Source organism: Bos javanicus, chromosome 11 (genome assembly GCF_032452875.1).
Source record: "Bos javanicus breed banteng chromosome 11, ARS-OSU_banteng_1.0, whole genome shotgun sequence".
NCBI classification, from domain to species: Eukaryota; Metazoa; Chordata; class Mammalia; order Artiodactyla; family Bovidae; genus Bos; species Bos javanicus.
The window spans coordinates 67029312-67055690 of NC_083878.1; the positions used below are offsets into that span (position 1 = coordinate 67029312).

The following is a 26379-nucleotide window of genomic DNA, read 5'->3' on the forward strand; positions in this document are numbered from 1 at the left end:
AGAGCTGTTGATGACCCAATGATAAGATGGATTCAGAATCAGGTTTGTTGTCATTGTTGAGCCACTAAGTCATGTCTGACTTTGTGACTCCGTGGACTGTAGCATGCCAGGCTACAGAATCAGGTTTCTCCAAAGCATAAAGAAAGTGAGACTGGGTAATTTTAAGGTGGGTTCAAGAGACTGGAAACAGAGGAACTTTGGAAGTATTCTGTTGCTATGAAAGAAAATACAGGTTTGGGCCCAACTGGGCAGATATAACAGGTTCTTTTTAAAAGTTTTTTTTTTTAAAACAGATGAACCTATTGCCAGGAAGGAATAGAGACACAGACATAGAGAAGGGACATGTGGACACAGTGGAGGAAGAGGAAGGTGGGATGAATTGGGAGAGTAGCATTGAGATACAGACACTAGCATGTAAAATAGCCAGCTAGTGGAAGGCTGCTGTATAACATAGGAACTCAGCTCAGTGCTCTGTGGTGACCTAGAGGGGTAGGGTGGAGGGTGCGGGGGAGGGACGCTAAAAAGGGAGGGGGTATATGTATACATATAGCTGATTCACTTTGCTGTACAGCAGAAACTAACACAAAATTATAAAGCAATAATACTCAAATAAAAAAATAAATGAAAAAACAAATAAAATTGGGACTATGTTTTCTGACATCTAAAAGAAATTCAACTTATTTGATGTACATTATTATGTAAATTACAGGTGTCCAATATAGTGATTCACAATTTTTAAAGGTTGTACTCCATATATAGTTAGTATAAAATATTGGCTATCTTCCCCATGTTGTACAATAAATCCTTGTAGCTTATTTTATTTTATACCCAATAGTGTGTGCCACTTAATCCTCTACCCCAGATTCTCTCTCTCTACTTCCCTCTCCCTACTAGTGACCACTAGTTTGTTTTCTATATCTATGAGTTTGCGTCTCTTTTTTTTTTTTATTATATCCACTAGTCTGTTGTATTTTTTAGATGTTATCTATAAGCAATATCATACAATAATTATCTTTCTCTGTTTGACTTATTCTACTTTGCATAACGCCCTCCAAGTTCGTCCATGTTGCTGCAAATGACAAAATTTCATACTTTTTTACTGGCTGAGTAATATCCCATTGTATGTATATACCACATTTTCTTTATCCATTCTTCTGTTGATGGACATTTAGGTTGCTTCCATATCTTGGTAATTGTAAATAATGCTGCTATGAACATTGAAGTGTTTGTATCTTTTCAAATTAGTGGGGTTTTTTTTTCTTTTGTTTTTTTGATAAATACCCAGGAGTGGAATTTCTGGATCATATGGTAGTAGAACAAACTCTTTTTGAAGGAAATGCCCTCATATTTTGAAAAGAATGGGTTGATATCCCCTAGAACAGTTTGAGATTTAATAGTATCTTGTCGTTGCCCTTACTTTCTTGCTGTTTTTAAGACCTATGTTTGACGGGTTCCCTCTCTACGCCTCTCCTTCTCTCTCCCTACTTGTCTCTGTCACTTTCTCTCATTCTTTGTCTCGGTTTCCGGTCCCTACTCTGCCCCCTCGTCATTTCCTCTACCCTTTTGTCCAATTGACAACTCCAACCCAGGACATACTACAGATGTATGTCTATAATATTGGGTTTAAAGTGAAAACAGACTTCATTGGTCTGTCAACTATGTATCAATAGCCACTGTTTGCAATGTCTCGTGCAGGCAGGAGAGCAGTAATCCTGAACAAGAAGCACTGATTCACAAGACAGACACCTGTGTGCTCACTGTCCCTCCCTCCTGAGTTGCTGTTTCCTTTCCCACACCCACAGCTGAGCTCAGGGTAGCCGAAGAAAGTATCCATGACTGGCGTGATAGACTGAAGTCTTCAAAACTTGTACGGGCTGAGCCTGTCTCCTCTAGTACTGACATTGCCCCTCGCACTTCCTCTTACTTTTGGTAGGAAATGGCTTCTGTCATTCAAGGGAGCAGATCTCAGCCCAAATCAACTCAATTGTCAACCACTGGGTTCAGTGATTCATCTATAGAATTGGGAGTTTCAGCAAAAACAGCAAAGGTGCATGGATATTCAGTTCTTCTGGGAATAAGTAGATGCTTTTGTGTTGTTTGACTGATTGTTTAATTGGACCAAAGAAGCAATTCAGGCTTGACTTCCCCCTTGCTGCCCCTTGCTCTACTCCCTGGCAAATGTAAGACCTTCATTAATGTTACTTCTTCCTCCAGCCTCATGTGACCAGAGTCGTACAGGACAGGATTCCTATGTCCTCATGGCCAGCTCCCAGGCGGAAATGGAGGAGTGGGTTAAATTCCTTAGGAGAGTCTCTGGCACGCCCTCTGGAGGTAAGGACCCCTGCAGGCTTTTCTGAACAGGTGTCTGTGACATCTCAGAGATGGGAAGGAAGTAGTTTCAGACATGATCTTTCCTGGAACAGTGTTCAAAGAAGACCACGAGGGGACAACTCTGAGGCCGTGCTCATTGCCAAGGCTCTAACTTCCCTCCCCCAGTGATATCAAAGCCAACTCTAGATTGGCTGGAAAGATCTGTGTTTGCACTCATCGACAAATGTGTGTGATGCCCTGAAGTGGTCCTTTCTCCTCTCTGGACACAGTGCTTTTGTCTGTAAAATGAATGGATTGGAGCAGCTGACGCCAGTCTCCAGCAGCACTAACCTTCAGCGGTACCAAGAGTCTGCCCAGTTATAGGGACTTCGGAACCTAAAAGCATTGATGGCAGGATCTATGCTAAAAGCATAAGTAAGGCTGATCAGCACAGGAAAGGAAAGTTGCTGTGGGGGTCAGACTGGGGAGAGGTTCTGGATTTGTGTCTAGTGTAATAGGTATGCAATGAATTCAGAACTGAACACTTTTCTGGCTTACAAGTATTTGAGTGTACAAGCTCAAGTTCAAGGTTACAAGCTTGAGTATTTGAGCTCTCTGACATACTTGATGTTGTGTCCACCAGGAGCCCTGCCTGTGAATAACTAATGTGAAAAAAAATGAAATTAATAAACAGGTGAATCCAGTATGTGATTTTTCATGTCATTAAAAAATATGAAAGAACTGATGTGGACATGATCTCAAGAGACCACATAACACAAATGAGTGTATTCAACTTTTTTAAGAAGACACTCATTTTTGTCAACTTCAGGATAACTGTGTAATACATGATTATTTATCAGTTATGCTGCCTGTTAATTTATAAATCATTGGAGGGGGTGCTTTTACAACTCAAATATTATGTATTTTTTAATTGCCCAATTATTTCTTTCAAAAATGATGAGCACCTTAACAATTTTGTGGACATTTGAAAAAATATAGGAAAATAACCACCCATAAGGCTACCGAAGATATTTTTATATTTTCCTTTCAGCCAGTGTTCATATATACACACTTCTTCCCCAGGATGATAAACATAGGTTATATGCAATTCAATGCCTTTTATTTTATAGTTTAATTTTCCAAAATGGTTGTATAATCTTAATTGGAAAAATGTATGCAAATGATGTTGAACAAGAAAGAGGGACGCACTGGGCATCTGTAGTCGCTCCTTCAGGAAACCAAGGGCAGGAACTTCCAGGAGGACTCAAGGAGCTGAGACTGAGAACTGATCAGCATGAGCTTATCCTGTTTGTTTCTGAGGGGCCATGCAGCTGTTCATTCTGTTTTTCTCTGCCTTCTTGTCTGTTTTCATCTAGTTAACAGCCCTCTACCACTCATGCCAGTCCCAAATACTGCTGTGCTAGCTCCAGCTTTCCTGTATTTCTCTCTTAACTACCAGTGGAGATTGAGCTCAACCTCTTGTTGTTCAGTCACTAAGTCCTGTCCAGCTCTTTGCGACCCCCATGGACCTGCAGTACACCAGGCTCGTCTGTCCTCCAGTATTTCCCGGAGTTTGCTCAAATTCATGTTCATTGAGTCAGTGGTACTATCTAACCATCTCATCCTCTGTCGCCCCTTTCTCCTTTTGCCTTCAATCTTTCCCAGCATCAGGGTCCTTTCCAATGAGTCGGCTCTTCACATCAGGTGGCCAAAATATCGGAGCTTCAGTTTCAGCAACAGTGCTTCCAATGAATGGGGTGGCAGCAGAGGCTGAGCTCATTCCCTTTCATGGATCACAGCCTTGCGGCGAAGGCACTTGCGTTACTCAATGAAACTATGAGTCATGCCTTGCAGAGCTACCCAAGACGGATGGGTCATAGTGAAGGGTTCTGATAAAGTGTAAGGAAATGGCAACCCATTCAGTATTCTTCCCTGGAGAACCCTATGAACAGTATGAGCTCAGCCTCTACCATGGCCCCATTCCAAACTCCTGGCTCAGCTGTGGTCAGGATCAGGGGCAGGGATGCTGTCCTATGACCTGCATGGGGGGTTGAGGGGTGGGCTGTGAGAACAGAAGTGACTTGGATGGGACAGCCCAACTCAAGAGTGCCTGCCTCCTACAAAGAGCTGCAACCTATTACCAAAAAAAAAGTGTGATTTCATTAACCACTTCCCAATTCCTAAATATGGCATTTTTGGGGGTGCTAATCTAGTAGAGATGAGATGTTTATTTATTAAATGTCTATTCGGTGATGCTCACCCTGGCTGGTCTTATCTGTGACCTTCCTTACTGCCCGGGATTGTGAGATGGTTGACGTTTTCTTTCCTGGATCCAGTGCTTTCACTAAACTGACAAGGGTAGTAGATACCTTCTAAAATATGTACCTGTTCTGAGTCAGAATGCTGTGGCTGTGCTGTGACCAGCATCCGTGCCCCCTGTGGTGCTCTGCTCTGCCTTGTCAGGGTGAACTGCTGCTACAGTCATAACACAAACGGGGATTTCCTCCTCACCCCACCTGGAGGCCACCACCATCAAAAGCAAGTCAAGCATAAGTCCTGTAGGCAGAGGAAAGTCCAGGGGAGGAAAAATAAGAGCACGGCACTATTTATTTATTCAGAGAACAAGGTTTGGATTTGATGTGGCATATCAGACCCTTAAAAGTTTTCCGTTGAACCAAACTCAGAGATCTCAGGATGAGAAGGCATTTGAAGACAGCAGAGTCCAGTCTGAGGCCATGGGACAAGTCAGACATTTGCTTTTCCTGTTTTTAAGTCAGGACAGTCCAGTCCTGAGGAAGTAAATGATTTTTCCAAGGGGCCCAGGTATCAAGGGGCAGCAGCAAGGCTACTGTCTCTGTAGGGGGCCCTCTTTTGCCCTGTAAAGTGCCGCGCATCTGCGTCTACTGGATCCCCAGGGCACATCCTTCAGACACTGGGAAGACACTGAGATCTGCTGCTGCTGTCTTTTTCCAGCTCTTCATGAAACTTCTTATGACTTTTTTTCACCCAGAACCTAATCACGTCTCACCACCTTCACTACCACCATCCGAGTTGAGATGCCAGACTGTCTTGTTCCAAGTGCGGCTTTGATCTCCACACTCTCTCCAGGCTTTCAGCCTCTCCATCTTACAGTCTGTTTTCAACAGAGCAGAAGAGCAAGCCTGTTAACTCTGTCATATCAAGATCCTGCTTTACTCATCACAGTCCAATAGCTTCCTTTCTCTGTCAGAGGAAAAGTCAGAAGCGTTAGGATGAACCTGTACACAATCTGCCCCCATCCCTGTGACCTCTCCAACCTTGTTTTCTAGAACCCTCTCCAGTGCTCATTTCATTCCAGCTTCACCAGCCTTCGTGCTCTTCCCCAAACACCCTGGACACAGTCCTGTCTCAGGGCCCTGGCACTTACTGCTTTCTCTGTCCGTAATCCTCCTTTCTCAGACAGCTGTGTGACTTGGTCCTTTGCTTTGCTCAAGTCCTTGCTCAAATACCACGTCAGCAAGCCCTGCCCCAATCGTCCTGTTTAATATTAAGCCCTTTTCCCATCAAGTCATTCTCATGACAGTTCTGCAGAGCTGAGGCTTCTTCCTGCCCCAGTTCCTTTTCTAACTCCCGTGATGGGAGAGATAGTCCACGTGGTTCCCACGCAAACCTAACTTCTTCCCCATGGCTCTTCCTGCCTTGGAAGTGATTCTGAACACGCCTATAACCGTGTCTGATTCTGGGACCAACTTCGGCGGATATGTGTTGTGGGGAGGGGGCGGGTTCCCCCACAAGTTCAAGCAATTCTTCTACAGGAGCTAGGTGTTATGCAATTGAACTCAATTTTGACACTATCTACAAAGGTAAAGAGTCCACCTGCCAGTGAAGGAGATGCAGGAAACGTGGGTTCAATCCCTGTGTTGGGAAAATCCCATAGAGGAGGAAATGGCAACCCACTCCAGTATTCTTGCCTGGAGAACCCCATGGACAGAGGAGCCTGGTGGGCTACAGTCCTTGGGGTGCAGAGTCAGATAAGACTGAGTGACTGAGCACACACGCATGCATCAAGAGATAGCTTCAGGTTTCACAGATTAAGAGCTCAGTCCTGCAAGACTGCCCACAAGCACACACTCACTTCATATGCCTTCGACAAGTCCATATTGTACCATATGTATCTGACCAAACAGCTAGAGATTAGAAATTCCAACAATCCCTCCTTGGGTTCTAATAATTTTCTGGAGTGGCTCAGAGTGCAGAGGAAACCAGTTTACGTACTAGATTACTGGTTTATTATAAAAGGACAAAACTCATGAACAGACAAGTAGAAGATATGTGTAGGAAAGGTATGGGTAAGCCCTCTCCCCGCACCCTTCTATCAGTTCCTCCTTGTGTTCAGCAACCTGACATCTTTCTGAACCCATTTTGTTTGTTTGTTTTTTTCTGGAGGCTTCATTACATAGGCAGGATTGATTAAATCAGTGGTCACTGGTCATTGAATTCAGTCGCCAGCCCCTCTCCCCTTCCAGGGAGGCTGAGAAGGCTGAGACTGAAAGTTCCAAACCAATAGTCACATGGTTGGTTCCCCTAGCAACCAGCCCCCATTCTTAGCTAGGATCCAAAAATTACCTCTTTAACATAACAAAAGACACTTGATCACTCTCATCTCAGGAAATTCCAAGAGTTTTAGGAACTCTGTGCCAGGAAATGGGTGGAAGAGCAAACATATATTTCTTATTATAAATCACGATATTGCACCTTGGAAAGCAACATTTTGGTGCACCTTGGTATTCCAGCTTTTTCTTTTTTTTTATCTTGCTAATAAAGATATTTATAATTTACAAAGCAGTGGTAGTATTTGCACACATTCATTGTGTTTTTTTTTTATTTTGAATCAATTCTTTATTTATAAATTCAGTATCTTTTTTCTTTTTTTTTCATTTTTATTTTATTTTTTTAAATTTTATTTTATTTTTAAACTTTACAATATTGTATTGGTTTTGCCAAATATCGAAATGAATCTGCCACAGGTATACTTGTGTTCCCCATTCTGAACCCTCCTCCCTCCTCCCTCCCCATACCATCCCTCTGGGTCGTCCCAGTGCACCAGCCCCAAGCATCCAGTATCGTGCATCGAACCTGGACTGGTGACTTGTTTCATACATGATATTATACATGTTTCAATGCCATTCTCCCAAACCTTTCCACCCTCTCCCTCTCCCACAGAGTCCATAAGACTGTTCTATACATCAGTGTCTCTTTTGCTGTCTCGTACACAGGGTTATTGTAACCATCTTTCTAAATTCCATATATGTGTGTTAGTATACTGTATTGGTGTTTTTCTTTCTGGCTTACTTCACTCTGTATAATAGGCTCCAGTTTCATCCACCTCATTAGAACTGATTCAAATGTATTCTTTTTAATGGCTGAGTAATACTCTATTGTGTATATGTACCACAGCTTTCTTATCCATTCATCTGCTGATGGATATCTAGGTTGCTTCCATGTCCTGGCTATTATAAACAGTGCTGCGATGAACATTGGGGTACACGTGTCTCTTTCCCTTCTGGTTTCCTCAGTGTGTATGCCCAGCAGTGGGATTGCTGGATCATAAGGCAGTTCTATTTCCAGTTTTTTAAGGAATCTCCACACTGTTCTCCATAGTGGCTGTACTAGTTTGCATTCCCACCAACAGTGTAAGAGGGTTCCCTTTTCTCCACACCCTCTCCAGCATTTATTGCTTGTAGACTTTTGGATCACAGCCATTCTGACTGGCGTGAAACGGTACCTCATAGTGGTTTTGATTTGCATTTCTCTGATAATGAGTGATGTTGAGCATCTTTTCATGTGTTTGTTAGCCATCTGTATGTCTTCTTTGGAGAAATGTCTATTTAGTTCTTTGGCCCATTTTTTGATTGGGTCATTTATTTTTCTGGAGTTGAGCTGTAGGAGTTGCTTGTATATTTTTGAGATTAGTTGTTTGTCAGTTGCTTCATTTGATATTATTTTCTCCCATTCTGAAGGCTGCCTTTTCACCATGCTAATAGTTTCCTTTGTTGTACAGAAGCTTTTAAGGTTAATTAGGTCCCATTTGTTTATTTTTGCTTTTATTTCCAATATTCTGGGAGGTGGGTCATAGAGAATCCTGCTGTGATGTATGTCAGAGAGTGTTTTGCCTATGTTCTCCTCTAGGAGTTTTATAGTTTCTGGTCTTACCTTTAGATCTTTAATCCATTTTGAGTTTATTTTTGTGTATGGTGTTAGAAAGTGTTCTAGTTTCATTCTTTTACAAGTGGTTGACCAGTTTTCCCAGCACCACTTGTTAAAGAGATTGTCTTTAATCCATTGTATATTCTTGCCTCCTTTGTCAAAGATAAGGTGCCCATATGTACGTGGATTTATCTCTGGGCTTTCTATTTTGTTCCATTGATCTATATTTCTGTCTTTGAGCCAGTACCATACTGTCTTGATCCTTCCTAGACAACCAGTTTATCTCTCTCCTCCTCCCCGCTCCTTTTTTTTACTACGCTTTTCCTAAGGGTCTGTCTGGAAAGGTTAGATTAATTTTTCCCGGAAGTTCTGGATGCAATTCTAGAGTTTTCTAGAATTAAGGAGAACAGAAAGGGAAGTGATCACACCTAAACTTTAAATGACTCTTCCCCAGACTCCCAGCTGCGCATTTTCTTCAAACCATCTCCTCCCTTTAGTAAGACAGCTCTGCTTCCCTGGATCCGGCCCATCCCCAGGAGGCTGTTAGCCACTTTGCAAATCGGTCCTCAGTGGGGACCCGCTTTGCCCTCTTCCTCTGGAGGCTGGCCTCTGAGGTTTTCCTGAGCCGTCGCTGGGCACAGAAGCGCTGCTCTAGGTTGTGTGCAGTTTTGTTCCACCCAACCAGGATATAAGAGCCTGGGGGCAGGTCCCACAGTTTAAGAGTCTTTGTGTGTTTGCTAGCACTAGGCATGGAGCATATAAATATGCAATTGTTCTATTCCTTGGGTTCTTTTTCTCTCTCATTTCTTACTGTGTCTGCAGCCCTCAGAGCAAAATTTCACAACCCTCAGCCCAGTGTTGCCTAAGGGAGTATGGTTTCTGTAATTCACTGTTACCCCGTGTGCCCTGCTTTTTTCTCTAGCTAAATGGGACATTACAAGGGATGGTCTCTGTTTCTTTTCTTTAATTCTTTCACCTCCTTCCCCCTGAGGCCTCAGCACGTGACAGATACTCAACAAATATTTATTTACTCAACAAGTATTTCTTGAGCATGTGTCATGCATATACCAAGCACTATGCCAGCACTGGGTACAACAGTGAGAGAGAGAAAGAGGAGAGAAAAAAAGACCAAGTCTCTACTTTCATAGTCTAGTAAAAAGACACAGAAAAGAAGTTAAAACTCCAAGGAAACCTGTAAAATTACAATTGCATAAAGTACCATGAAGAATAAATCTCATGATGCCATATGGGGGGAAAACGTCTTTATTAAGAAGTTCAGGAAACTAATGATGATTCAGCTTCTATCTGAAAGGCCAGAAAAGGCCAACTAGGCAAAGAAGGGGGAAGAGGCACAGTGTCTCAGCCAGAGGAACAGCATGTACAAAGGTCCTGTGGCAGAAAGGAGAATGGGCTCTGGAGTGAGAGGAAGGTGTGAACAGTGGAGATAGCCTGGTTAAAGCTGGGTCTTTATGCTAAGGTGGTTTGGATGAGGGTAAGGAAGGTGGAGATGGAGAGAAGTAAGCAGGTTTGCATAATGTTTCAGGGGTAACATTGCCCAGACATGGGAGTGAATTTGATAATTGAAGAGAATGTGGTATCAAAGATGAGTCCTCCATTTCTATGAGTGCATGGAGGGATGAACTTGGTTGGCAGCATCACACTGTCCAGGATCCTACCTGGCAGTCCTTCCCTGACCTTTCCTGTCTTCCCCCTGACGCCAAGAGTCCATTTCAAGTCTCCTGGGCACGCCTAGCTGGCTTGCTGCACTCTTTGCTGAGTCTTCTCAGTGGGAGGGGGGAAATCTTCTCATTTTACCCAGCAACCCACCTCCAAGATCCTTTTCTCTGAAGGCTCAACTGAGCCACGTGCAACTCATTTCTAGGGAAGGGTGGGCTGGCTTCATCAGCGCTAAGTGAAATCCTGTGTTCCTGCCAGAGGCTTTGATATATGGAGCGATGCTGGGAAGGGCTGTGTGTGGGCTTTCTTTTTTTTTTTTTTTTTTAACGCACCTCCCTGGTACTCCTTGAATGGCAGTTGACAATTAGCTGCTAAGTAAAAGGGGGCACTTATTTTTATTGCGGGGGCCTTGACAGCTTTATGTTCACTCTTTAAAAGCCAAGAGTCATGTGTGTTAAGGTGAGTGGGGAGGAGAAGATGTGTGGGAAGGAGGAAGGGAGGGCCAGGGGCAGGTGCCGACAGATCCCATGGTTTCAGTGCTGGAGTCAGAACCTGAGCAGTGTTTACAAGCATGTGTTGATCTGGAAACAAGAGAGAATGGTTCCTGCAGCTTGTGGAGGAGGGAAGGTCTGAGGCTGGCCCTGCAGAAAGTACGATTCCTGGGCCCCCGCCATGCCTCATATCCCCAGGATGCCGCGGTGGGAGCTGGGCTGTGGCTTTCCTGCCCTGGCACTGTTCTTTTGCTGGAATTTCAGGAAGAAAACCCCCAAGCTCCAAAAGAAAGGTATTTCTTTCCAATTTTGTGATTTGCTTCTTCCACGAAAAGACGCTTTGCCCAGTGTTCCCCTTCCCTCTCCTGTCTGAGAGGGGGATGCTCCTAGGACTGAGCCTCTGGGGACAGGAGTGGGAGAGAGAGGCAGAGAGGGGGCTCTCCGTGACCTGGGCTGGACCGGAGGCTGGGTGGGAGGGCTCTTGTCCTGAATCCAGGAGTGTTTGAGCAATGATGAAGGAGGAATGAGATTAAAAAGGAGGTGACAGCTAATCCTACTTGTGCTTAACAGAATCAGTACAGTGTTCAGGGGTTTTCCAGCAAATCTGGGGTGGAAGCTAGAGAAGTAAGGAGTGAAGGATGGCTTGTGAGAGGAGACTAGACAGTTTACCCCTTTCTCTGTCTCCTTGAGCTTTTTGGATGTCTGAAATTTTACCTGGACAATTTTATTCCACTAACTTTACACAAGAAAGATTAAAGTATACTGGTTTTAGAATCCCAGGGTAAACATTAATATGACCTTGGACAGATTTGTAACCTGAGTCTCAGTTTTCTCATCTGTAAAATGGGCCAATAATATCTAATTTATTATTTTTTTAAATTTATTATTTTTATGAGGACTAAATGAAAGAGCACATGAAAACTTTTAAGGTAGTTTGTCATAAAATTAGCTTAATTAAATGTATTAATAATTATATGGCATATTATAATTACTTAAGATTTGTACCTGTTTAGATGGAAATGCGTTTGTTAATGGTAACGGGTCCAAAGTAATGAGCAATTCTGAGTGGACGAGTGGTTGGAGAGAGTAGAAAGGGCAGTTCCCTGAAGGGCTGAGTGCAAGCTAGGAGGGCAGAGAAAGGGGAGCTGGGTTTCTCCTCTTAGTATCCGTGGGGTGGGAAATGGTCTTTGAGTACTTTCTAACCCACTGTCTGTTGTCTTCCTCCTTCACTGATCCTTCACTGGTTTCCCTAGATTTCTCAGTTCATCTATTCCCTTATAGCTAGGCTATTTCTTGTCCACCCAGGATCAAAGAATGCAGGATCTTTGAATTCTTTGTCCACCCAGGATCAAAGAATTCAGGATACTCTAGCAATCAGGATCCAGAATTCAGAGGTAGGTAGAACTCAGGATTGGGTCTTTGAAGTTCCAGGGATATTTCGGACTCCAAACTCATGACATGTGATGTGACATGAATAGTGACAAACCCTGATGTAGACAAACTGAAGAAACAAGGTTGCCCTCGTGTTAGAAGGGATCTGTGGGGTCCTGGTGTCTCCAGAGCAGGCAGTGGTCATCTCTTGTTGGTAAGACTAGCTTGCACTGATTTCTAGGCTGGAGCTGGAAAGTTTGGAGTCTTCATCATATAGGTGATATTTAAAGTCATGAGATTATAAAGTACATGCAAAGGCGGAAGGAAAAGCTTGAGACATTAACCTTTAGCGGACAGGGAGAAAGGAGGAATCATCCAAGGGGGCCGAGAATGAGGCTGGTGAAATAAATGGAGAACCGAAAGCCATGTGAGAAACTGTCTCCAGAAGGAAGGGGTGATTTGCTGTGTCACATGTTGCTGATGCAGCAGTTCAGAAAAAGACTGAGAATTTGATCACCAGACTTTAAAAATGTAGAAGCCATTGATTTCCTTTCCAATCAATCCTAAAGGAAATCAACCTTGAAGATTCATTGAAAGGATTGATGCTAGAGCTCCAATACTTTGGCCACTGATGGGAAGAGCCCAACTCACTAGAAAAGATCCTGATGCTGAGTAAGATTAAAGGCAAAAGGAGTCAGCAGCAGCAGAGGATAAGATGGTTAGATAGCATCACTGACTCAATGGACGTGAATCTGAGCAAATTCTGGCATGCTGCCAGTCCATGGGGTCACAAAGAGTCAGACATAGTGACTGAACAACAACAACAAATTGATTTCCTTGGCAAGTGCAAGTTTGGGGAAGTGCTGACCAGAGTGCCTTTGAGAGAGAAGGGACGAGGAACAGGAGGAGTGGGAGACAGCAGGTAACAGCTCTGTGAGGACGTCTGTCATGTGCCAGGCTCTGTGCCAGGAGATAAAAATAGATGGTGAGCCAGACAGGCTGTCTGCCTCTGAGGAACCCACAGTCCAGTGGAAGAGAGATACTTAAATAAATCATCATAAGACGACATGAGAAGTGATGGAGGTATACACAGGGAGTGCCGTGAGCACAATGTAGGGAATAACCAAGTCCCTCTTAGGAGAAGGCATTTGAGTTCAGGCTGCAGGAAAATCAGGTTTCCCGGTGGGGAGGAGGAAGGGCTTTCACTCCAGAGTTTTCAAGAGGAAGGCTGGTTTCCCTTCTATCATAATCTACAGTTACCAAAGAGTCTGGGCTGCAGCAGATGCTCAAGCTATATTTGCCAAATGATTTTGTGAATTCCAGTGGAAGGAGTTTGCAAAAAAAGAATTGCAGAAGCACCCATTACAATAATGTTTGCAGTACAAGTGAGGATTGAGAAGAGAGGCAGGTTAAAATGAATTGAAAATGTCCTGATCTGTTAAGAAGGAAGGAAGGGGTGTTGCACATCATTCTAATGTGCAATAATTAGTACCTTGTGATAACGGCTTTGTATTCTCAATGCCTAGGAAAGTGCCTACTGCTTGAATGATTGACTGAATTGCTATTGCTTGTGAGAAAATCTATAGAAGGAGCAGTGACTTGGGAGAGTTGGGAGTGGGATGAAAGTGAGATTGGAGAAGACAGTGGGAGAACTGCCATCAGACATTGGGTTCACAGGAATACAGGAGAGAGAGAAAGAAATGAGAGAGGCAGAGATGATATCTATAGAAAGAGATTGGACCAGATATGCAGATTTGTGTCAATTTATGGGTGCTATCCAAATGCATGGACTTGTATGAACTTTCCCAAGGATAACATCTAGAGTGAGGAGAAGTCTGAATTGGGATGCTAGGAAATGACACACTGAAGGAGCAGGTAGAAGATGGGCAAGTACAGGAACCTGCAGAGGAGCCTGCAGGGAGATGAGACTAAAATGAGGGTGGATGGTTTCATTGCCACGTAGGGAGGAAGTCTTGAGGAAAGAAGAAGAATCAATACCATTGGTCTTCAGAGAAGACCAGCAGATTGTGGAATGAATGAAAGTCAGTTCAGTTCAGCGGCTCAGTTGTGTCTGATTCTTTGTGACCAAAGAGTCACATCACCAACTCCTGAGCCTACTCAAACTCATGTCCATCGAGTCAGTGATGCCATCCAACCATCTCATCCTCTGTCATCCCCTTCTCCTCCTGCCTTCAATCTTTCCCAGTATCAGGGTCTTTTTCTAATGAGTCAGCTCTTCTCATCAGATAGCCAAAGGATTGGAGCTTCAGCTTCAGCATCAGTCCTTCCAATGAATATTCAAGATTGATTTCCTTTAGGATCAACTGGTTTGATCTCTGTGCAGTCCAAGGGACTCTCATGAGTCTTCTCCAACACCACAGTTCAAAAGCATCAATTCTTCAGTGCTCAACTTTCTTTATGGTCCAACTCTCACATCCATACATGACTACTGGAAAAACCATAGCTTTGACTATAGGGACCTTTGTTGGCAAAGTAATGTCTCTTCTTTTTAATATGCTGTTTAGGTTTGTCAGACTTGGCCATTAAGAGGGCATGAGAAATCTTAGAGAACAGATTGGGTGGGAAGATGCTGGTGAGGATACCAGATTGAAATAGATTGAGAGGTTACATGAATAACAAGGGAAACAATGGAGGCCATGAGGGTGGATGACTCTTTCCAGAAGCATACATGTTTCACTGTAAGCATATTGGTGAAGAAAAGAAAGGAAGTATTTATTGATTGCAGGAGAGCTGGGGTGGGAAATGATTCTTTAATAAACAGGTGAAGACTTAGATGCAGATGCTCTTTCAATTTAAGATATCAAAGAATGAAGTCCTAGAAAAGACAGAAAAGTAGGGTACCCCCATTTAAGAAACATCATCTTAGACAAAAGCACAGGGTACTCTTCTTCCTTCAAGAGAGGACAGGCAGATGGACAGAGGAGGGGGGATAGGAAAGGCAGGAACTGGAGATCACAGTTTCTTTCATGATGTTCTCCGTTTGGGGAGATAAGGACAAGAGGAGACAAGGTCACCTGCTAAGACAGAGGGGAGGGGATGGGTGGTAGGCTCAAGGGTGTGCTGAAAATTTGGACCCAAGGAGATGCTGGAGGGTAAAGGGATATTGGGAAATGTGTGTCCTGGGGAGAATGACATTGAAAGTCGTGACTGTGGACCATGGGAGGAAGAGACGATGAACACAGGAACAAGGCTGAGAGACTCAGATGAGGAGGAAAGCTGATGGACAGGCTGTGCAGAGGTGTGTAAGAAGGAGCTTGATTTCAGATCATCTGCCTCAAGACTTCAGAAATAGAGCTCACATTTGACAGCTCTGACATCTTTGTGTTTGGGGTATCTTTCTCTACTGTGATCCAGTGGGCCCCTTGAGCCCAAATGTCAACTGCTCTGAAACACATCTGCTTTTCTGTCTAAGGTGCCCTCCCTAGAACTCTCAAAGGGAATTTTTAAAATGCCCATTGTCTATGCTTTAAGTCAGATCATTTAATCGTTTCCTTCCAATTTGGTGCAAATATCTATCTAGCTCCTTTCACAGACAAGTAGAAAACTAATTCTGTATATTTCCTGACACCCTCTAATTGTTTCTTATCATTTTGCATGGGCCCTTTCATTTTCATAACGTGGTAGTAGGCTAATTGAAAGTGAGAGTCACCTCTTACAGACCCTTGTCTGTAGAACCCATTCCACATGGCCTAATGCTGATACATGCAGGGCACTCAGTAGATGTCAGTGTGAGGCTGATTCACTTACTGAGGGCATCCCTGTTAGGGTTTAAACTACAGAAATGCTCAAATTGTCATTAATCGTGGAAAGCACTTGATTAAAGATGGCATAGCTCATTAAGTAATTCAGCAAAATTGTTTGACTGTCTACCTTGTCCCCATGCTAAACATAAGGGTGAAATCAGGTTGAGTTGGACTGAGAGATTACGTGAATGACAAGAGAAGAAGTAGAAGCTCTGAGGGCAGGTGACTCTCCTGGCCTACTCCTGGCATTATGGAGCTTACAGTCTTGCAGAGGGCACAGGGCAGATAAGTGATAGTAACCCAGTGAGAAAAGGATTGGGATAGTACAGAAGGGATATGGATGCATTGAGTGAGGATGGAGTTCCTCAGGCTGGGTCAGGGAAGTCTTGGCAGAGGTGATGGTATTTGAGTTGAGCCAAGGAAGACATGGGCTTCCCTTCTGGCTCAAATGGTGAAGAATCTCCCTGCAATGCAGGATACTGGGATTTGATTCCTGGGCCAGGAAGATCCCCTAGAGAAGGAAATGGCAATCCACTCTAGTATTCTTGCCTGGAGAATTCCATGGACAGAGGAGCCTGGTAGGCTACAGTCCATGGGGTCTCAGAGTCAGACCGACTGAGTGACTAACACTTTCACTTCAAGGAAGACACAGAATCTTAGTAGACAGGGAAGAGAGAGATGAGCAGACTGGGCAGCTAGAAGAGACTGTCCAAGAGTGTATAGTCTGGTGGGTACTGTGGGCTTTGAGATCATCAGGGTGAGGTGCCTTTGGGGGCATGGGAGGAAGTCAGGCCAGAAAGGTAGGTAGGGGCTGGTCCAGTTGCTGACCTAAGGGATGCTGGCCCTGGTTTTCAATTTTTACCCACAGAAATATTTAAGCAGACAGTCTCACTGGAATGCTGTAAGTAAAACAGATAACAGCCCAGCAGGTCTGAGGTGATGAGGATCCCCTGGAGCTTTGAGGGGTAATCTGAAAAATGCTGCTGTGGCAATTGGGAAAGAAGTGGGTGACTATTAAAAATGGAAGCATACTTGGGTAGACCAGTTGTTTACAAAGGTAAATAGCAGGAGGATTTTGAACAATTATAGGAAAGGAGACCACAGCAGAGGCAGGGAAGGGAGGAGTCCAGCTTGGCCTCGGGCAGTGGGGAGTAAGGAGGACCCAGATTCCAGAGATATGGCTGCAGCTCTTACATGTGGCAAACACATTAATTAGAGACCAAATAAAGGGGACCCACCAGAGAGTGAATCATGGGGAAAACCAAAGGACTTTGGGCACAGTGTCCTAGGGATTGGAGTGGTCAGTGTAGCAGAGCCCTAATGATGCCAGAGAGAAAACCAGGCAGGACAGAAATGAAACCGTGACTGTCTTCTGACCTCCAGGACAGGAAGGGCATGGGGCCCTGGTGGGGAAATGGGTAGCCAGCCAGTGTCCTGATTCATAAACTAACCTTGTTCCACTGCTGGGGTGGGGAAATTATAGAGCCAGATGCTGGCAGGGCTGGGTGGAGCTGGTCCACACATGCTTCGCTGGAGGCAGTGTAATTCGGAAAAATATTTCTGGAGATCAATTTGCATACCATAGTCATTAAAATGTTCAAACGGCTTGACTTAGTAATTCTACATGTGAGAATTGGCCCTAAGGAGATAGTTCAAAAGGAGGAAAAACCAATGTTCATCCAATCCAAATGTTAATTAATCAATTAAGCAATTAATTAGAAATTATACATTGAACTAGATACATTCCTGGACCTCTGCTAGGCTAGTGACCATGGTCACTGTGGCAGTGTTAGCAACAGTAAAACATAGTAAACAACATAAATTATTTAAAATGCTGCGATGGTTTAATACAGTATGAGACATCCATATGATAGACTATTATGCTTTAATGCTAAATGACACACGCAGAATTCAAAATGGCCCACTTGCTTCTCTTGCGTTTACTGCCTGGGTGTGAATTCTGACTTGTACTGTGTCCTGGCACCTGACCTTGGCAAGTTCATTAGCGCCTCTAAGGCTCCGTATCTTTAATAGTAACACAGGTATAACAATACTATCTCATGCAGTTGGCTGTCAAGGTTAAGTGAGGAAAGGTGTTCAAATTTAGCACAATTCCTAGCACAAAACAAGCAGTCATTAAAAGTGAGTTGTTCTTTTGAATACTATAAATGTAAACAAACAGACTGACCGACAGCCTCAAATGGACAGCCCCTACTTTAGAGCCCCAGGAAATATGACGTGTGGTTTGTCTTGTATATTTTGTTCAGTATCATTGCAGAAAATCCTATCACTTTGACTGCTCAGTTCTGCCAAGGGAAATTGGAGTGACGGGCAGGCTCTGCTTTCTCTCTTCCCAGCCGTGTTTGGCCAGCGCTTGGATGAGACCGTGGCTTATGAGCAGAAGTTCGGCCCCCACCTGGTGCCCATCCTGGTGGAGAAGTGTGCCGAGTTCATCCTGGAGCATGGTCTGAACGAAGAGGGCATCTTCCGACTGCCTGGGCAGGACAACCTGGTGAAGCAGCTGAGAGATGCTTTTGACGCGGGGGAGCGGCCCTCCTTTGACAGGTATGCTGTGCTCACCTCGTCGCCCCTGTGCCCTGCTTGGCTGAGAGGACCTTTGTCTACCAGTTGAGCTATGGGACTTGCATAGATGCTTCCAAAATCCCTGGCTTGCAACAGAAAAAGCCTTTTGTTCTGCTCGTAACTCAGAATTTGGGAGCCTGGAGCATGGTTAGAGAAGCACGCTGAGCATTTGTGTGAGAAAGGACATGAACTAGGACTAGGGCCTTGCAGGTCAGTCAAGAAGTATGTAGGAGATGCAGGGAGGGGAATGCGGACTAAGGGAGAAAGATGGGGCCTAGCTCAAGGCGCACGATTTGAAGCAGATGAGGGATGGAGAATGGCAGAGCTGGCTGGGCAGACTTGGGGTGGTGGATTAGGTACCGTGTCAATATCCAAGGGTTCTGATGGTCTTCCTTGGCTTTCCAGAAATGGCCAGGGCCAGGACTTCTTGCTTATCTGTGGAAACACAGTCCTGTGCAACTCTGAACTTAATTCAGAGCCCTTTGGGAGGGAGTACAGACTGACATCACGGCAGCCTGGTGTTTTCCCAATCTCGTCTATGGAGGTTGCCCAGCCCTGTTTGGGGCATTTCAGGTGCAGTGATGTTTCTTCCACCCTCCCCTTCCCCCACTGCAGCTACACAGCCCAGGTTCTTCTCTGCCCTGCTCAACTGGCACAACCCCCACCGACGTTGGATACTTTTAACCTGTTGTGCAATATTTGCTCAGTTGCCTGCACGCGCTTGTCCTGCTGGCAAGAAAGAGCCATTGTTCTTTCCAAATCAGCAGCCCATAAACCGAGGTTTAGTGAGCCGAACCTGAACTCTCACCAGTCTCCAAAGATTGAAATCCCCCCAGGAGCTTGTTTACGATGGAGGACTAGGGCTGATCCTGGGGCAACCATTAACAGCTAAGTGTGGTACTGTGGCGACCGTCTCGCCCTCCCTTTCCCTCACCTCCCACTCCAGTCACCAATGATGCCCACTCTCCTTCAGAAGCATTGCTGAGACCCGTCTCTTGCTCTCCATTCTCAGCCACTGTCTTGGTTTGGAGCATCATATGTCTGTCTCTGCTGTCCTTGGCATCCAGCAGGTTAATTTATCAAGGTGCTGTGTTTTAACAGGAAAGCAACAGGGGAAGATGTTACTGGAATGAGAGCAGGTTACAGGCATCAGATTTACAGAGCTTTCTGGGAGGACCATAAATCACATTTCACCATCAGGCACCTGTTCAATCAAGTGCATTACCTTCACACTGACTTTTCTTCTTGTTTTTAGCTAGCTTTTCGTGGATCAAAAGATGCAGATGGGTTATTGCTAAAGCAATGAGAGCAATCAGCCAGGAGGACTAGAGGTGATTATGAGAGTTGCCAAACACCTGCCTGAGGCTTGAGCTCCTACATCTATAAAGTCAGCCTGGGTGGTTGGAGTTGAGTCTTTGATTCCTGTGAAGTATTTGGGGCTGGAGGAAGGAGAGTTTCACACACCTTGTCTGATTGCTCCACCCCCTAGGACTGAGTAGTAGAATTTACACATTCAAAGTAAGAAGGGTCACCTGAGGCTCTTCAGAGCCGACTCTTGGGGCCACGTGACCCCTAGGGTACTTGTCTAGATCTTCTACATTGGTCATGTGTGCAGTTCCACTGTCAGATCCCCCGAATTACCTCTCTAGAAAGAAGAAAAACAAAGGTGCTCTTATTTGGTAGGTTCTACTGCAGATACATATGGTTCTCATTAAACATATAAGTAAGAAGTTTAAAATGTCTTTGTCGAGTTACTTCTGGGCTGGATACTGCCCATATATGATCCACTTCCCATACCTATATTTCTGTGAGGAAAGGACAAGTGTGCCACATTATAAGATCAGTGTTACAACGCAAGGCTTGGCAGACCATCTGAGAGGCCTTGGCTAATCTCTGATGGGTCAGTCATTGAACTCAGAAGTCACTTAGCTCCTGACTTGTTCTTAGTCTTTGATTAAAAAAAAAAAAAAAATATATATATATATATATATAGACATTTCATTAGGTTGGAGGAAAAGCAAACTCAGGAAAAATCATGCTGGAAATTTAGACTATAACCATAATATTAGAGCCAGTTCTGTAACCATGGGGGCACAGACATTAAACCAAAAATTTAGAGACAAAACTGTATAGTTCTATTGTGTTAAGTGCCAAAAAATGAAAAATAGATGGTATTTTTTTCATCTATTTTTAGTTTCATTTTTTCATCATTTTTCATTTCAGCAGGGGGCTTTTGACATGATCTGCTGGATTTAGGGGGCTTCCCTGGTGGCTCAGACAGTAAAGAATCTGCCTGCAATGCAGGAGACCTGGGTTCCATCCCTGGGTTTGGAAGATCCCCTGGGAGGAGGGCATGGCAACCCAGTATTTTTGCTTTCACCCCAAAATGATACTTAATCTGAGATACAATAAACAAGCCTAAGGATTTAGCCAAGCCAAGCAGAATTATCTTCCCTTGACAAAATGTACTGGAAAGCTTTCAGTGGGTTGCAATAGTCTATGATGATTTAGATGGCTAATTGTGTTTTTTGATGATAACTTCAAAGTATGAATCCTGTATCTGTGGCTACAGTCCCTTTCTCTTTTCTAATGTTGGCTATTACCTTCTCCCGATTGAGCTATCTATAGAGTTTGACTTTTTTGTTGTTATGTTTATCTTCAAAATTTTCTGGTTCTTGATGTACCATCTATACTATTTTTCTCATTTCAAATTCTTTGTTTTCCATATTTGTTCTGTGGGTGTGTTCTGAGTTTTGGGGGCTGTGCCACATGACGGACGATGCATTGGTGAATGGAGTTGTGGCAGTAGGAAGCCAAATAGGGGCTAGGGCAGAATCTGGCAAAAGACGATGGCCTTCTGGAACATGGCGGGGAAAGGAGGGGCAGGACTTAGGGGGATTCCAGGGGCACTTGCAGAGTAAGATTAGAGGATGTGCGGTATGGGAAGGGCTTCAATTAAACCAGAGATGCCCGTTGGGTGGACAGTGATTCAGGGGCACTGGGACAAAGGAGATTTCTGGACTTAGGAGAATGCTGCTCTGCAAAGTATCAGATGCTATTTTCTGGGGAACTTCTCCTGCATTTTGATGCTAGGGCTTTGCCAAGGTATTTTTAGGCAGTGACTCAGCAGGGAAGTCTTTTCCATAATCCCCACCTTAAAGTGAATAGTCCCCACCCCTGGTTTCCTGACGGCAGCAGTGGAGCAGAGGCAGGGCCCTGTGCTTGCTCGAGTTCTGCTTTGGAGTTAGAGTTCACGGGCTGCAAAGGCTGGAGACTTTTCAGGAGGCAGCACCAACCACCAGCCATCAAAACAAACCAAAGAGAAAACATTTACATGAAATGTCAAGACAGAGAGCTCCACAGTCAAGCTGTGATGTTCTGGTTTCTGAGGCTTCAAATGCCTGCCTTCTCCTCCTCATGCCCAAATCCACCCCTCCTGGCCCTCCTCCAAGAGTGGTTCCCACCTAGCCCATCCACTTCTGTATCCCCCATTGCTGATGTCCAGGAAGCACTCAGATCAGCTGAACCTTTTACCACATCACAGCTTTTCAAAATACTACTGGGGCTGTCTCTTACAAACACGAGTTTTTCTTTTTCTTTCTTTTTTAATCGAAGCATAGTTGAATTACAGAGTTTCGAGTGTACAGCCAAGTGATTCAGTTACACACACACATATATCTATTCTTTTTCAGATTCTCTTCCATTATCGGTTATTACAAGATATGGACTATAGTTCCCTGTGCTATGCAGTAGTCCTTGTTTACTTATTTTATATGTAGTAGTGTGTATATCGGAGAAGGCAATGGCACCCCACTCCAGTACTCCTGCCTGGAGAGTCCCATGGATGGAGGAGCCTGGTAAGCTGCAGTCCATGGGGTCTCGAAGAGTCTGACATGACTGCGCAACTTCACTTTCACTTTTCACTTGCATGCATTGGAGAAGGAAATGGCAACCCACTCCAGTGTTCTTGCCTGGAGAATCCCAGGGACAGGGCAGCCTGGTGGGCTGCCGTCTATAGCGTCGCACAGAGTCGGACACGACTGAAGCGACTTAGCAGCAGCAGCAGCAGCAGCAGCAGTGTGTATATGTTAATCCCAGACTCCCAATTTACCCCAACCCTCCTCCTTCCTTTGGTAACCATGCGTTTGTTTCTGTGTCTGTGAGTCTGTTTCTGTTTTGTAAGTAAGTCCATTTGTACCATTGTTTTAGATTCCACATATAAGCAACATCGTATATTTGTCTTTCTCTATCTGACTTACTTTACTTAGTATAATCTCTAGATCCATCCATGTTGCTGCAAATGGCATTATAATATTTTTTTAAAGGCAGAGTAACATTCCATTGTGCAAATATGTAGCACATCTTCTTTATCCATTCATCTTCAATGGACATTTAGGTTGCTTCCATGTCTTGGCTATTATAAATAGTGCTGCTTTGAACAGTGGAGTGCATGACCAGTTTTCCTTGATATGAATGAAATAAGCATATGTTTTTTCACTATTGAGCTTCAAGTTTATGGTATATTCAGACTCATTTTCTCTTATAGAGCTGTGGGATAAATGCAGTAGCTCCATAAACCCCAGGGATCAGTAGACTTTTCTTAAAGGGCCACAAATAAAATATTTAGGCTTTGTGGGTCAGACAATATTTACTGCAGCTACTCAACTCTGTTCTTATAGCATGAAATCAGCTGAAGACAATACAAAAATGAATGAGCATGGCTATGTTCCTATAACACTTTATTTATGGATGCTGAACTTCAAATTTCATATGATTTTTCACTTGCCATGAAATATTCTTCTTTTGACCCCCCTGCAACTATTTGAAAATGTAAAGCCCATTCTTAGCTCACAGGATGTACACATAAAGGCGATGGGCCAGATTTGGCTTCTGGGCCACGGTTTACCCAGTCTTGCCTCCATTCTCCTTGTTGATAACGTGCTGCCTGGCCTATGCCCTAATTCCTCATCATCCTTCAAATTTTTTCTAAAGCGTCTCCTAGGACTCCTCCGTTCTATGTCGGATATCCCTTTTCTACATTTCGATGCAGTCCCAGGTCCTGAACGTCCCTTGTCTTTGCACTAACCACACAGTATTATAATGACTGGTAATATTTGAGTCTGTACAGCTTTGTTACTACATGAAGACAGGGGTCTTATGTGTCTCTCAGGTTCACTGCTGAAATCCCTATATCTGACATAGTATCTTGAACTTAGTAGGTTCTCTCAACACTTACTGTTGAGAGTAAATGTTGAATAAATGATCGTGTAAATATATGAATGAAGCCCAGAACTATGTAAACTCTCTGAGGGATTAAAGAGAACAATGGGCCATAGCTATAAATGAGTTATCATGTGAAAAACTATAGACTACATAGAAAATGCTAAGTTGTAATATACTAAGTGACTTAGAGAAAGAAGAAAGCAATGAAGCCTAGATAGTTTAACAGGTTTAATGGAAAAGTAGACCTTCAACTTATCTTTGAGGCTCTTAGATAGAAGAGATAAAGGAAATGGTGTCGGGGATTGTTATTCCAGAAGGGGGAGTAGCAAAAATATTTTAGTCAAATGCATCTTTATCAAACTCTGCTGCTGCTGCTGCTGCTGAGTCTACTTTGCAAAATTTCCTTTTGGGGACCTGGTTTTATTCAGTGGATCACCAGCAGGGAGGTGAGGAGAATTCTGAAACTTTACTTTCAAAAAGCATTGCTTATTTTCTTCCAGAGATACAGATGTCCACACGGTGGCCTCCCTGCTGAAGCTCTACCTCCGAGACCTCCCAGAGCCCGTCGTTCCCTGGAGCCAGTACGATGGGTTCCTGCTCTGTGGGCAGCTCATGAATTCAGATGAGGCAAAGGTTTGTATGTCATTAGAGTAAATTGTCCTACTTTAGAAGAAGGTAATGGTTACTGAACACTAGTCTGTTAGGCAGGCAACAGTGGGTCAAGGGTGGACCTTTTGGTGAGATACTTTGTTAAACTAGAACTTTCTCAAGAGCAAAAAGTTGAATGAAGCCAATCATGGTAACAGTCTTTATGGGATGTTGCATGCCAACAAAGAACTGGACTGTCATCAAATACCCTCAAGTCACTTTAAAGCTAGTAAGAGAAGGAGGATGCTTCTGAGAAGGTTTCAAGCAATATGGCCTTGCTGAAACCTGCTGGAACAGAAAGACAGGCTGACCAACCTGGAGGGCAGATGCAGGGTCCGAGTGTTCTAGCTTTGTGATACCATGCATGGCAGGCGTGGGTATATAAGGAACATATGCCAGGGAGAGAAAGGACAGGAACTTTCCTTGGCTCGTTTCAGCCACAGCTGCCTGCAGGGCCTACAGTTCCTGTCTGCAACATCACAAAGCTCTTCACCAGCAGGAGTTTTGATCCTCAGGTAAATTGTTTCCTTAAAGGGCTTAGAATCAACAGTTAACCACATTAGAATCATGTTAAAGAAACTAACCAACCAGCAAAAGAAACCAGTAAAACCCTACTGACAACGATAAAACCTTCATGGTTTTTAATCAAGATTTGCAAAATTAAATGGTCCATGAATGTGTTTGTATTACACAGCTATTAAAGGGGTCTAACTCCCCACGTTGGGGGCAGGGGGAGATTTGTGTTTAGCACTACTAAGCTAAAAGCTCTCTCTGGCAAAATGGTGCACAGAAAAACTTGCAATAAATTTAACTTTGATTTTGCTATTTATTAATAGCAAATGATGTATCTTCTGTAAGACTCAGTTTATTTTCGTAGACCAAGAGAACTTTCTACAATGATTGAACTGTTACATAGCTGCACCATCCAATGTAGTAACTGCTCATTGTATGTGGCCACTAGGTACTTGAAATGTGGCTAGTACAACTAAGGAACGAAATTTCTAATTTTATTGTATTTTATAATAGTCACATGCGGCAAGTTGCTGTTATAGTAGACAGTACAAACTTAGGTTTCATAACAGGATCATTTGGAGAACCAAAGGATATGTGTCACAAGTGAGTCACATTTTAAAAGTATTGATTCGGGACTTCCCTGGTGGTCCAGGGGTTAAGACTTCACTTTCCAATGCAGGGGATGTGGGTTCCATCCCTTGTTAGGGAGCTAAGATTCCACATGCCTTGCAGCCAGAAACAACCAAAACATAAAACAGAAGCAACAATGTAACAAATTCAATAAATACTTTAATAATGATCCACATGTAAAAAAATCTTTAAAAAATAGTGATGGCAGCCCCTGCAGGTACTATGAGTGAAAACAGGAAAGAAAGTTTGCAGTCCTTCTTCTTCCTGGCACATGCTCTCCTTGTATGACTCTCTATGACATTCAGTGTCATCATGGAGCTCTAACCTTCAGACCTCTCACCTGCCCTCCAGGTTGGTCATCCTGGCTTTGTGTCCCAGTGTGTTCCAGGAAAACCATATTGCTTGAAATCCCAGTTCTCAGAAGCATCCTCCTTCTCAATACATTTGAAGTTACTTGGGGGCATTTGGTTCTGGTCCAATTCTTTATTGGAGTGTTACATCTCTAGCATTTATGAAACAAACAATTATTGTGAGTATGGTTATCACTTAGTTCTTGCCTTAGAGTAGTTCTGAGTTGGGGAGGAGAGCATAATTGCAGATGAATAAAGAAATACACTGTACTAAAAGCAATGAGCATCTCCATGCTGTTTTTGCAGCTTCCTGTGGATTTATAGTTATTTCAAAATGAAACATTTTTTAAAAAAACATAGAAAACTATGGCGACAGATAGGATTGACTGCCAAGGTGTTGCTCCTGCAGAGATAAACCCCAGTTATGTTCCAGGGTCCCATTGCTGGCAAGTGAGCAGCCTCATTCACTGGTGTTGAAATCTCTTCCCAGGCCCAGCAGGAGTTGATAAAACAGCTCTCTATTCTTCCCCGAGACAACTATAGCCTCCTGAGCTACATCTGCAGGTAAGAGGCCCCTGGAATCAGCTCCATAATTTTCAGCCACACCAGAAAGAGGCCCCCAGTTAGAGGAGG

General features: G+C 43.8%; 1 protein-coding gene across 5 annotated transcripts in view; it reads left to right on the forward strand.

Annotated features, from left to right (window-relative positions):
- Positions 1-26379, forward strand: part of ARHGAP25 (Rho GTPase activating protein 25) — a 94200-nt gene that overhangs the window by 58116 nt on the left and 9705 nt on the right. For 3 of the 5 annotated variants that reach the window (XM_061432852.1, XM_061432854.1, XM_061432850.1), the window contains exons 4-7: positions 2215-2331; positions 18157-18364; positions 24106-24238; positions 26237-26310. In XM_061432852.1, coding sequence (XP_061288836.1) covers positions 2215-2331; positions 18157-18364; positions 24106-24238; positions 26237-26310 — 532 coding nt within the window. Of the gene's footprint in view, positions 1-2214; positions 2332-10675; positions 10958-18156; positions 18365-24105; positions 24239-26236; positions 26311-26379 lie in introns of those variants that run through there. The other 2 variants (XM_061432855.1, XM_061432851.1) reach the window with 2 other exon arrangements.